General features: G+C 28.9%; 1 protein-coding gene across 48 annotated transcripts in view; it reads right to left on the bottom strand.

Moving 5' to 3' along the window:
* Window positions 1-13,426, bottom strand: part of Rims2 (regulating synaptic membrane exocytosis 2) — a 546,345-nt gene that overhangs the window by 134,315 nt on the left and 398,604 nt on the right. For 37 of the 48 annotated variants that reach the window (XM_048801953.1, XM_048801957.1, XM_048801965.1 and 34 more), the window contains one exon: window positions 1,568-1,668. The exons of the other annotated variants lie outside the window; for them this stretch is intronic. In XM_048801953.1, the coding sequence (XP_048657910.1) occupies window positions 1,568-1,668 (101 nt within the window). The remainder of the gene's footprint in view (window positions 1-1,567; window positions 1,669-13,426) is intronic. 48 annotated transcript variants of the gene reach the window in all.

The following is a 13,426-nucleotide window of genomic DNA, read 5'->3' as shown; positions in this document are numbered from 1 at the left end:
TCTTTTTTTTTTTTTTTTTGTACCACGGATCAAACTCAGGGGCACTCGGCCATTGAGCCACATCCCCAGTCCTATTTTTTGTATTTTAATTTAAAGACAGTGTCTCACTGAGTTGCTTAGCACCTCACTCTTGCTAAGGCTGGCTTTGAACTTGATATCCTCCTGCCTAGGTCTCTGGAGCCTCTAGGATTACAGGCCTGAGCCACCATGCCTGGCTAAATTTGTCTCCATTTTTTGATAACAGTACTCATGTCTGGCTTCGAGCTAAAACTGTAATTAAGAAATTCAACTCCAATTATCTAAAAGTGAATTTCACAATCTGTTCAGGTTAGATAACTAGTTTTGAAGCTTTAGTTTATATCAGAATCTCCCAATAGGGAACCCAACCAGAGAATTTTGATTCCACAGGTCTGGAGAGAGCCCAGAGAACTGCTTCCAAAACATGCAGGTGATGAGGATGCTACTGCTCCGAAACTAAAAACCACTACTTTACAGAATACATAAGAAATTATATTTCTTAGTATAATTAGTCCTTTGCTAATACATAGAATTTTATTCCCAACTTAACAATGGTTGGTGTCAAAAGTTATGCAATTTTGAGGACTTAAACATTCATTTATCCATAAATTGGAGTGGAATCCAAATTTATTTCAGGGGAAAAATATTCTTATCTATGCTTATAGTATTTCTTTGGTTGATAGCCATGTAATAAAATTCTGTCAAGAATCATTGTTATTGCTTCTAATGAAATTGTTTTTAATTGTATGAGCAATGTAAATCATATTGCTGATAATTTCCTTTCTGCATTTGCTGGTGTTAGGAAGCTCAAGGTCAAAACACATGCCTCACAAGACACAGGTGTATAATAGCTCACACTATTTTGTCCACAAACTTCACTTCGGAATTTAATGTTTTGTCCTGACTTTATTTTCTCTTGATATATCGTCTTCTGCTTTCACACTATTATTTAGAGTATCATGTGTAATACAGTATACATGATACTCATGATATACAATCCTGTCATGAACTCAAAACAATTTGAAAACAAAGGACATGAAGAGAAAGAGCAATGAAGTAAGTCTTTATTTTCTTCTTTGCTAGACTTCATACCTCAACTTATTCCCAAAAAAAGTAGTTCAAAATATTCTTACTAAAAGATCTTTTCAATTACTAATAATACTTCAATAGTATATAATTTGTTTCAGTAACTCAATAGTAAGCCAGATTTAACTAAAATCTATAAAGAAAAAAATCTGTAAGAAATCAAAGAAGATAATAATTCTTCCTAAACATTTTTGAGGGGTTTCAGATTTTATAAAATGAAAAAGTCTGTTTATTGTTCAGATCTTTAATGTCCTATACTATATACTAATCTTTTTTAATAAGGCAAAGTCTATCCCTAAGAGCTAATATACAAACACAAAAATTTTAACACTTAATAATATCATGGGGCCACTGCATTTTATGTTTGTGTCTGACTAATCTGTATTCAGTAGTATGAAAGAATCTAATGGCTTCATATGATTAATTGATTATTTTACAACTTTTAAAAAGAAAAATGTCTTGCCTTTGAATGGTAATCTTGTTCCAGTCTGGAATCTGATCCGGCTACCTGTTTGTATTTGTTAATTTTCATTTGGCGATTTCTCTCCTCTATATCCATAGCACCTATCGAGTAGAAAAAAACCCATAAAATTAATGTTTAGTTCTTTTTATCTGACTCCTACTTATAGGATGCATAAAAGAAGAAATGATAGACTAATATATTACTTTCACCCAAAGTAGTATATACAAATTAAATGTCATTATTTTTTAAATTTATTCAAAGTTTGAAATTTGGTAAATAAAAGTATGATTTTGAAATATGGAAAAATAATTTTAATCTAGATAAAATGTAAACGGATTTAAGGCAAAGACAGCAAATCTTCCAAAATAGATAGAAAACATTTTCTGGTACATCTACATACAGGAAAATATATTAGATAACAAACATATTTGATAACAATAACAGTATAAGAACTTTTAATTCATCAAGATTTATTCAGTGATGACAAAATTTTCAGTAAGCCAAACTGGGTTCAAATACAAGTTTAGGAACTATTATCATAAAATTTAGGCCATATATTTAAGCAGGTTACTCCAGCACATACAGGTAGATCCATTTATAAAGAAGTTTTTAATTAGAATTTTCTAGAACTAGAATCCAGAAAGAGGCCCTTGGAATACTACTCCTGTGAACATAAGATGGCCAGTAAAGGCACAAAGTATTACTGAAATCAATTTAAAAAAAATAGGTGCAAGGAGATGAAAATGGAAAGGGTGAACCTATCATTAAATAATATCCATGGCCTGTGTAACTTGTTCTACCTCAAAACCAATCAATTATAGATATCAAAGGGTCTTTGAAAACTTTGGTTGGAATATGAGCTAAATTCAGTTAGCAAATAGCAAATATGAAAAATCTTAATAGTATATTTATAAATTTTATTAAGAGATTTTATAGGAAAATTCAATTTCTCATAAATACATATAATGGGAGAACAAAAATCTCAATTATATACTATACATTTATGTAGTAGAAAAAATAAGCTTAATAGGTTTAAAAGATTAGCCATAATAAAATGTCATTATGTAAATTCACAAACACTGTGTATTCAGGTAAAAATGTACCTTTTACCAGATGTATATACCCCCTTATTTTAAAGCCGCAATAAAGTTATTCAGGCAAAAGTGTATCTATTAAAAAATGAATATTTTAATACTTACGTGATTTAAAAAATAGCAACAAATAAAAATGTAATTGAAAATATTCTAGCATCATTAGAAGTTACAGTATCCTCTTCTGAACCAATATTTTAAATTTTTAATGTTTTAATTTTTAAATATTACTCCCTTCCCTGCAAAAATGTTGCTGTATATTAGATAATTCTTGCTAGTTACAAATAGTAAGTAAAAACTGATTAATTGAAATAATATAAAAAGAAAATGTCTTGAAATAAATAAGAAAATCTTGGATAACCATTTGTATAGAGTTCACATAATATGACTTCTAAATATGCCAGTAAATTTGACTCAACTATTTAATAAGTAGTTAATAAACTATTAATAGCCATATTTTAATAACAATTTGATTGTCAAATTTTAAAACAGAATATTAATATCATAATATTAATCATAAAACCAGGTGAGTGCCTCCATGGTATGAATGTGAAATATAGTCAAGTATACCTATCTATTAGTCTATAAAACTACAATTGTGGAATTGTTTGTACCTCAAGAGATATCTTCATAAATATATTTATTTTCTCCAATGACAAGAGAATAAAAAAATATACTAGTTTAGCATCGAAAAATGTATGTATACAAAAAAGTATTAGCTAAACTGAGTGGGAGGTCCCCAAAACAACTTTCATTTTGCTATTACTGTAGAAAAACAAAGTGTCAAATATGAATAGTACTGGTTGATAAGGAAATTTAAACACATACATATATAGTATATAGTTATACACACAGACAAACATATACATGTTATGACAATTAGACCACTTTCTGGATGGCAACCTCCTATAGCAGCTCCATTAAGCTCTTTCTGATTACTAGATAATACACTTCCAGTAGCTGGCAAACTTTTTCTGCAAAGAGTTCAATGGCAAATTCTGTAGACTTTCTGGAATTATTCAACCAGTTACTCTGCAACAATTCTGCTACTGTAGCATGCAAGTAGCTATAAACAGTGCATAAACAAATGAGTGAGCCTGTAGACAATGTACAAACAATAAAACCAAATTTACAGAACAAGCATGGTGCAGGATTTGGACTTTTACACAATGACTTAATGTTGCTTGCAAACCTGCCTTTCTCCATAGTAATGGTTTTTAAATTAGGTAGAATAAGACTTATTTAACATCATTTATATTTAAAAGAACACTAGGAGATATGAGAATATTAATCTACATTTGCTATGTAAGCAAAGATGCAAATCAAGTGATATAACCATGTGAATATATCGATTAAACTCCAATTTGAAATAGATCTCTCATCTCCAGATCCAATTATCATTTATTGATGGTCCCCAAACAGAAAAATTCCTGAATATAGCCTTAACTAATGAAATCTCAATGAGCCATTTTACTCAATAAACTTCAGTAAATATGCTTTTAATATATAGCTTTAAATTACTTTAGGAGAATATCCATTGGGCAAATAATAACCAAACAAGCCTCTTGAAAATTGTTTGGCTCATATGAAGTCTTCTATTCCTTTTCTATTATTTATAACCCATTTCTGTTAAGAAAAAGTCCACAAAGAAAAACATTCTTAAGAGGAAGATCTCCTATGATACAGGAATCCATCTTAGAGAATTCTTCACTAGCAAGTGCATTTTTCTATGCTGGTCCTTTGCTCTACCTATGGAAAATAGTACAGAAATAGTATTTTGGTTTCATTCAGTTTTTTTTTTTCCTCACTGAAATGAAAAACAACTTAAAAGGAATCAATGCAAATAGAAGGGCTGTTTACTCATTGAGAAATGGACCACATAATTACTAAACTTTCTTTCAATTATTATCCTATGCCTACTCTATAAAAGGAAAATAAGTGATGAAGTGGAAGATTTTTGTTCTCTTTCTGAGTCACAGTACAAATTTGCATATCCTGCAAAAAAAATAATTACTTGACCACAGAACACTTACTAAATGTCCTCCCCACCTTTTATCTATTAATTTCTTTCTCAAGTAGTCTCAGAATTTTCTAAGACATTTTGGGAAATGATGGTTATAGGTTTAGAAGGCAAATTTATTTAGGCATCTCTAAGGTTCATGTTCTTCTGTGTGATAAACAATGCTTAAGACAGCTTAGTGGTTTGATTCAGTTTTGAAAATTAGTCATTATATGTTTGAAAGCAAATAAAATATTAAATCACCTTCACATTGTATTAAATGTGATTAAGAAGGTAATGTGACAATCAGATTTCTTGGACAAATACCTTTGAAACAGAAGTTTGTATATTTGTGTCTATCCAAGAGATAATCTGTTAATGTATTAAAGTAATATTCATGTTATCTAAAAATCTTATAAGTATAAATTATTATCTAAGTAAACTAAGAAAATATTTTCCTGTTTCATAAATACCAAATTTCACTTAAATTATGCTGAAAACAGCTCTGCATTTTATATATATATATATATATATATATATATATATATATATATACACACACACACACACACACACACACACACACACAAATCCTCTTGAATTCCATTAGTTTTAGTATTTCTACAAGATAAACTGCATTTTATCAAAACTTATATTATTGGCTTTATTATAATGCATTTAAATTATTCATGGCCTTTTTTCTACTTTAAAAAATTTAAGCCACAGAACAAAAAGGTGCTAAATTTGAATGTTCTAGAATTTATAAATATCTTAAATTACTTGTTTTTCTCAAACTTAAAGCTCTTTATCCATTTTCAGGAACATGCTGATCCTAATTTAATGTGTTCCTTAAAATCATAGCCTATATTCTGGAAGTTATTTATTTTGATACAAGCCATTTAAGAGGATTACTTTGTGTCTTGGACTATGACTCAACAGTAGAGTGCTTGGGTTTAATCCCCAGCACCACACACACACACACACACACACACACACACACACACATACAGGTTTACTTGTTCTTAAATCAATAAACTAAGTCTATGGTTATTTTGAACTTAAAAAAATATTTAATACATCCAGAAAGTTAAAGTCATATTGATGCAAAAAAAAAGTTAACATATACATGGACTTCTAATTCAAAGACCTAGCTGAACATGTCCAAATTAGGTAGCATCAAGCCAGTGAATGTGTAAGAGTCAGCATTTGCATGTACAATACAAAGATCATCAGCATACCTTCTGTGATTTCTATAGTACACTGTAAAGAGTAATAGTTTTGATTTTGCTCTTCCAGACACACACACACACACACACACACACACACACACACACACACTGCTCTTGTGGTCCCAGAGTAACTTCATCCTCTAAACTACTTTGAACAAAGTACACAGGTTTGGCAGTGCTGTGATTCACAATGAAGTTGAATACTGTAATACATAAGACTGCTAATTCAGTCATCTTGTGAAATTTAAACAAATACTCTCATCTTGGAATTTTAAGAGGGGAAACTATTAAGCCTAGTACCAAAACTCAAGAAAGAACCTCAAATTTTGTGAAAAATAAAAATTTAGAAACCTATCATTATAGACTAGTGGAATTCCAAGACTTTCTTATTTAAATTCAGAAACTGCACTGGGTACTATTCCAAATTCCACTAATTTAATGGTTTTCTTCCATCATTAATTACATATTTGTCCTCAAGTTAAAATAAAAAGTACTTCCTTTAACTGAAATAAAAACTCTAAGTGCCAATCAGTTTCCTGAGGACCTCTGATGCAAACAATCACATCTGTAACTCTTTTGTTTGATTATTATGTCTTACAAACCAAGATCTATCTTGACATGATTTGGATATAGAAAACAAATTTATATTGTTCATATTTGTAATAAAATAACATCAAGAACTTATGAAATAATCATTAAACATTTGTATTTTATAACTGAATTTATTCTAAATCAAATCCTTTTTAAAGTGCATATTAAATATTTTCCAGTTAAGAATTAAAGATATTTGTGCCAATTTGAGGCTTTATTTAAGAGTGAAAGAGTCCCAATCTCAAACTATTTCCTATTGAAGCTAACCAAATAATTTATAACAAAATAGACAAAATATAGAATTAATTAGTTTGTTTTCATAAAATACATGTAACGATAAAATAAATATACTCTGAATACTAAATCAAAATATTACTTGAGACTTTATTCTAATTGAAGCTCAACAAGTATATTACTTACATAGAAGAGACATATTTCAAAATTAACTATTCCCCACCAAACCACTGAAGAAAGGAAAAAAATACTTTTGATAGCTATCCTAAAAAATTCCATTTTACAAACATTTTTCCTAATAAAAGTGAAAAGAAGAGAGATACAAATAACACATATTAAATGATCAAAGCTAAAAGAGTCAAATTATGTACTTTCCAAATGCTACATTGATCATTTAGATATGAACCAAAAAAATGCAATGAAGAAAAGGCAGCTATTTGCATACAATTACAAAACAGAAAGCATGATTGTATTAAATTTCAAGGTTCAGTGGAACATACTTTAAAAGTAATAATGATTTTGTTCAATAGTCAGAGAAATAAGTATGGAAATTATTAAATTCAAATGACTCATGAGAAAGAGTATGTAATATTTTATATCATATTTTTATTTTAAAAGGCAGTGCAATTCAGGAAGAAAAAATGGCTTGATTTTATCGAATGTTTAAGTATATGTTCAAGATATATTAACTGTAAAAAAATTTTTTCAGAATGGTAACAGCTGTTAAAAAAGTAAAACCTATTTATGTGAAAAATTTTCAAAGTCTCTGCTGTACAACAGCACTGTTACTTAAAGATACAACACATTTGTATGTATATTAAAAGGATTTAAAGGGGTCATATTTTAGAGCCTGAAATTCCACTTTCCACGATTTTCCCCAAAGAAATAAGTCAGTGTGCAAAGATGTAAATGCATTTATCCCACCATTATTGGGTAATTGTGAAATCCTGGGAAAAAACATCCTAATTGTGCAAGGATAGGTGATTAGATATCTGCATTATGATACATCTGCAGAATATTATGCATTCATGAAAAGTGCTGAGGGTGGTGTATTAATAATTAATAATCTATAAATATAGACAAAATTAAAGATATTGTAAATTATAAGTATAAAAAAATTAAGTGGAAAATATGGAACTATAGTTTATAAACCATAACTATAAAACTATACATATTCATGAAATACATGCCCATGACCTAGACAAAAGAGAAAGGGAGTAAAAATATTTGAAGGTTTACATATTGAAATGTTAGCAGCTATCACTATACATTTGAAGTAAGTATAAGTGCTATTTGGTTTCTATTTGTTAAACAAAATTTATGCAAAGAAGTTCATATTATCTCCACCGCTTTTTTCCCCCCTTTTTGTACCAGAGAATGAACCTAGGGATGCTTAACCACTGAAACACATCCGCAGCCCTATTTATTTTTTATTTTGAGACAGGTTCTCACCACGTTAGCTAGGGCCTTGCTAAGTTACTGAGGCTGGCTTGAACTTTTAATCCTCATGCCTCAGCCTCCCAAGTCACTGGAATTACAGGCATATGCCACCATACCTGGCTCATCTTATCCATTTTGAAAATGATGTTTGCATTATGATCTTATAAAAATGTTTTGAAAGTCAAAGTAAAAGGCTTTTTAAAATACCCATGTTCAATTATTCATTACTCAGTTTAATAGAATGACATAATTTTATTTGTTAAAGGAAGCATTTAGATATATTGATTGAAAGTATACATAACAAGAAATACTTCCAACTGAACAAAATAGACTTTTCCAACTTATGAATATCAATACAAAAATTAATGTTGTATGTTTTTAAAGTTTCCACATTAGTATTTTCCAATATAGGATGAGAAATTATGTAACAATATTTTTTAAAGGTATTCGAAAATCATCTGTCCACAATCACTTGCCTATAATGAATTTTCAGATATTCTTTTTTGGTGGTGCTGGGGATTGAACCCAGGGCTTTGTGCATGCAAGGCAAGCACTCTACCAACTGAGCTTTATCCCAAAGCCTCAGAAATGGTTATATTGAAACTTCACATATCATATACTAGAACATCATTTAAATGAGTACCACTTTTTGCTAGATAAATCTATAACTAAATGTAGATATAATATAAGGAATAATAAAAACTGAAATGTATTAAATTGAGAAAAACACGAAATAAATAGTTCATAAGACTTACACATTACGTGAAAATTATTTCAGTATTAGTACCAGGGCAAGCAGAGGTATTTAATTATGAATAGCAAGAAAAACATAAAACTGTGCAGATAACATAAGTTTTAAGAAATACTTATTTGCAAATCAATCAATTTTTAGAATTTTTCTATTGAGATCACTAGAAACTGACACATTTCAAATGAAAGAATATCATGTTGATTGTTTATAATGTGTTTGCTTATAAAATAATCTTTACTTTGCCTCCAAGAATTCAAGAAATTTGAAATTCATAGGTGCTAAGTGACAAATGGAATTAGATGAAAAATAAGTGCTCTAGAAATTAACAAAATTGTTATATTATTTGAGGCTCATGGTTATGATCTCTGGTCTTTTCAATTTGGTTCTAAACCTTAACAATCTATTTTAGGTATTAAGTTACTTGTTAATTCATGTACTTGTGTGATGTTTATCTTTTAATTCCTACCATATTCATTAAATAATACTTCAAGGGAGATGCTACAGACAAGTTTCATATTCCTTATAGTCAAAAAGAAACACACGTGAACTACTTTGGGATATAAGTATAACCTAGAAAACAGTGTAATATTGAAATCTAAATGCATTGAACAGACTAAACAAAATTGAATCATTTGGAAGATTAGATTTTAGCACCAGTTTAGATTTCAACATTAAAAATCAGCACACATTTGACCCATGGGAGAAAATCAGGGTTTGTACTTGGAATGTGCAGTGGACATAATGAAGATAATCACTAAAGAATTGATGGGGTTTGCAACTACCCAGGTTCTGATTAATGGGTATATTTATAATAGGTAGCATTAAATAAAATCTTAAAAACAGCACTGCTTTAAAACATAAGAGAGAAGATTTGGATTTGAATCTTAGCTTAATAAATCTTACACTACCTTTCTAGACATTAAAGTCCTTATCTGTAAAATGAATAGGTTTGAACCAGATACACTTTATGATTACCTATGCTGTAAAACTCTCTGGTTGGTTGATTTTGAAGTTAAGTGATACCTGGCATTTGTTGTGTTATATTACCATGCCAATTTCCTTAATTGAGGTAAAGTGATCTAGAAATTCATAATGTGTTTGTCTTGGGATTGCATTCATTAAAATACTCTTAATAAAATGTGGTGTGTGTGTGTGTTGTGTGCGTGTGTGTGTGTGTATGCCAATGCATTCTTTCATTCAAAATGGAATGAAGGCAGAAATTATATAAGGATACAAGGAGAGAAGGAAGAAGAAATAGAGAAAGTGTGAGCCAGAGCCTGGAAGACATAGAGACACAAATACACAGATTATATTGAAAAAAGTTCATTAAAGCAGGAACTTTAAAAGTTGATTAAAGCAATATTGTAGAGAGTTATATTAGGTTAAAATACAACTGTTTTACTATATACATTTTTTGTTGTGATGCACAGTGACATATTTTGGAGCAAAAACTACTAAGTTTCTAATAACTATTTTAGCTTGTTAGTCACAATTCCTGTGTCTTTGACATAACAAAATGTATTTTAGAATGTAAACTAAATTTTAAAATGAAAGTTCTTCAAAGAAGGAATACAAAGTCATTAATAAAATTTCTTCTAAGAAAAAGATTAAATTTTTTTTTGGTGAAAGATGCAAATGAATATGAATTAACAATGATACATTATTTGTCATCTGGGTCCAAATTAACATAATCATAAGATATATTTAAATTACATTCATTAGTATACATATTACAAGACTATGAAGAAGGTTTGAAAAGAGCATAATAGACATTTAAATGCATTTTTATTTTTACATTTTCATTTAGAAGTAGAATCAAAGTATACTTAGAATTGACAATGTTAATTTAAAAATTATGTAAAACTGAAAATATCCACATCATGTAAAAAATGAGATAAGACCTATGATGAAGATTATAAAACTGGGAAATTAAACTTGTGAAAACTTTTAGAGAAAAATTAAATTTTTAATAGTTAAATTAAGAAAAATCACTAAAACTGCTTGGACTTCCTGCCTTTAACATTTCTACACTGTTCACTGTATCACAGGTAAGGCCCTATTTCATAAGATTAAGGATGGGTTCTGGCACAGAGCCAGAATGTTTCAGTTTAAATGTCAGCTTCAAATGTTTCAGGCAAGTTATTAAAGAGATCTTGCATGTCTTTGTAGCTGTTATACCCTCAGTATCTAGAAGGAAGTCTGGTACATCAATATTTTGTGGATATTTGTTGAAAAAAGGAAGTTTTAGTAAGTGAACTCTAAATTGACCAGAATAAGAATTTTAGGAATCACCTCTCCTTTATGTAAGCTAATTATGTTGCATCATAGTTTAATATGCCATAAACATAACTAAGGAATAATTTTAGTATAGAATAGTCATATTTGCTGGATATGTGAATATTTTATGGAAGAATTTAATAGTCTCTGTCTTGAATTTTTATTTCAATCAATATATAAAGACATATATTTACATTATTAGCACACTAATCTAGAATTGACTAGAGCAAAAATGTATATTTTTGTATTAGAAAAATATTGAAGAGGAATTTGAATAGTTTGAAGAATTCATGATTGTACTAATAATATTAGCCACCTACTACACACATTAGGAAAAATTTCTCTAACCTTTAACTTAATTCTGTATGAGAAAAATCATAGCTCACAGCCTTTTGCTTATTTTCCGTTTTTGGAATTTATTTGCTTGTTCTTGTAATGGAAAGGTTTTCATTTTGGCTGGTCATTAATTTTATTTTCTATAGATTATAAGATATATATATATATATATATATATATATATATATATGTATAAATATATATAATGTATGTATAGCTCTAAACCCTCTTTTAGTAATAAGGAAATGGAGATGTGGAGAAATTAAGAGACTTATCAAAGATAATGTAGGTCTTAAGATCTTCATCCTTTACTGCTATACTGACATGTCTTTAGATAGATCAACCAGTAATAAAACATTTTTTTACTGTTCTTTTTAAAAAAATATGATTCTATTTTGCTTTCATATATGTTTAGAATTAGGTAGTTTGTCTTGGTTTTGGTACTACAGATGAACAACTAATGTGATCAATTTGTATACTCTAATGCTGAGTTCTATAAAAAAATTTCTATTTTAAAATAATCCCAGAAATGGCTATTAGCCAAACTCCACACTAGTTGACTGTTTAGAGATTACTGATGTATTAAATGTAAGATTCAAAATCGTATTGCAAAACATATAGTTTTGCTAGTAACAAACATAAATCATAAGTAAAGAGTAAATATATTTGCCTGAAAAAATTATCTTTTGGCATAATTTTAGTTCAGTGGTTAAAACAAAATAACTACAATTCTTTGATTATGTTCTGTGGACAAAATTCTGTAACAAGTTCTTTAAACATATTACTTTCATTGTTTTCACATTGCAAAAGATATAGTAGAGTGTTTCTAATTTTACACCAGAATTTCTTAATTTAAATGGCTGCATATTTATATAATTTATGTAGCTGTTTCATTAAATAACATACCTTTTATTGTTGTAAATAGTACTTTAGTGAGCATTTTGTACATATGTTTTTATTTTGAATCTTTATTTCCATTGGATCAAAAGTCTTTACATATTTTAAGGCATTTGATTTATATGGCAAATTGATTTATAGCAAGATTATACTAAATTTTACTATCACTCTGTCACACCTTGGTTTTTAAAATCAATGAAATATCACATCTCATTTAAAATAATATTCGTTCATTTGGTTATCATTGAAATAAAGTTTTTCCAGGTAATTACTTTCAACTGCATTTTTTGATTAAGGAAAATGTTTATAGAGATCCTTCATCAATTTTTCTATTAGAGTTTGATGGAATATATAATTTATTTATAAAATGTGTTTCCCAACTCCTTGTGTGTTAACTGATTTGTTATGATCATTTTGCTATTTTCAATTTGATACCTGTCACATTGTAGACAGTATCTCTCTATCTTTAAATTTCCTGCATTGCAGATGATGAAAAAGCATTCAACAAAATACAACACCCCTTCATGTTTAAAACACTAGAAAAATTAGGGATAAACGAACATATCTCAACATTGTAAAAGCTATCTATGCTAAGCCCCAGGCAAACATCATTCTAAATGGAGAAAAAAATTTAATACATTCCCTCTAAAAACTGGAACAATACAGAGATGTCCTCTTTCATCACTTCTAGTTAACATAGTTCTTGAAACACTGGCCAGAACAAGTAGACAGATGAAAGAAATTAAATAGATACAGATAGAAAAAAAAAAACCCTCAAATTATCACTATCTGCCAAGGATATGATTCTATACTTAGAAGATCCAAAAAATTCTACCAGAAAAATTCTAGAATAAATGAATTCAGAAAAGTAGCAGGTATAAAATCAGCACCCATAAATTAAAGGCATTTCTGTACATTAGTGATAAATCCTCTGAAAGAGAAACTAGGAAAACTACCCTATTTACAATAGCCTCAAAAAAAAAAAAAAAAAAAAAAAAAAAAAAAAAAAAAAAC

Source organism: Marmota marmota, unplaced genomic scaffold, assembly GCF_001458135.2.
Source record: "Marmota marmota marmota unplaced genomic scaffold, marMar, whole genome shotgun sequence".
NCBI lineage: Eukaryota > Metazoa > Chordata > Mammalia > Rodentia > Sciuridae > Marmota > Marmota marmota.
The sequence above is the reverse complement of the archived record's forward strand: the minus strand, read 5'-3'. Positions and strand labels throughout refer to the sequence as shown.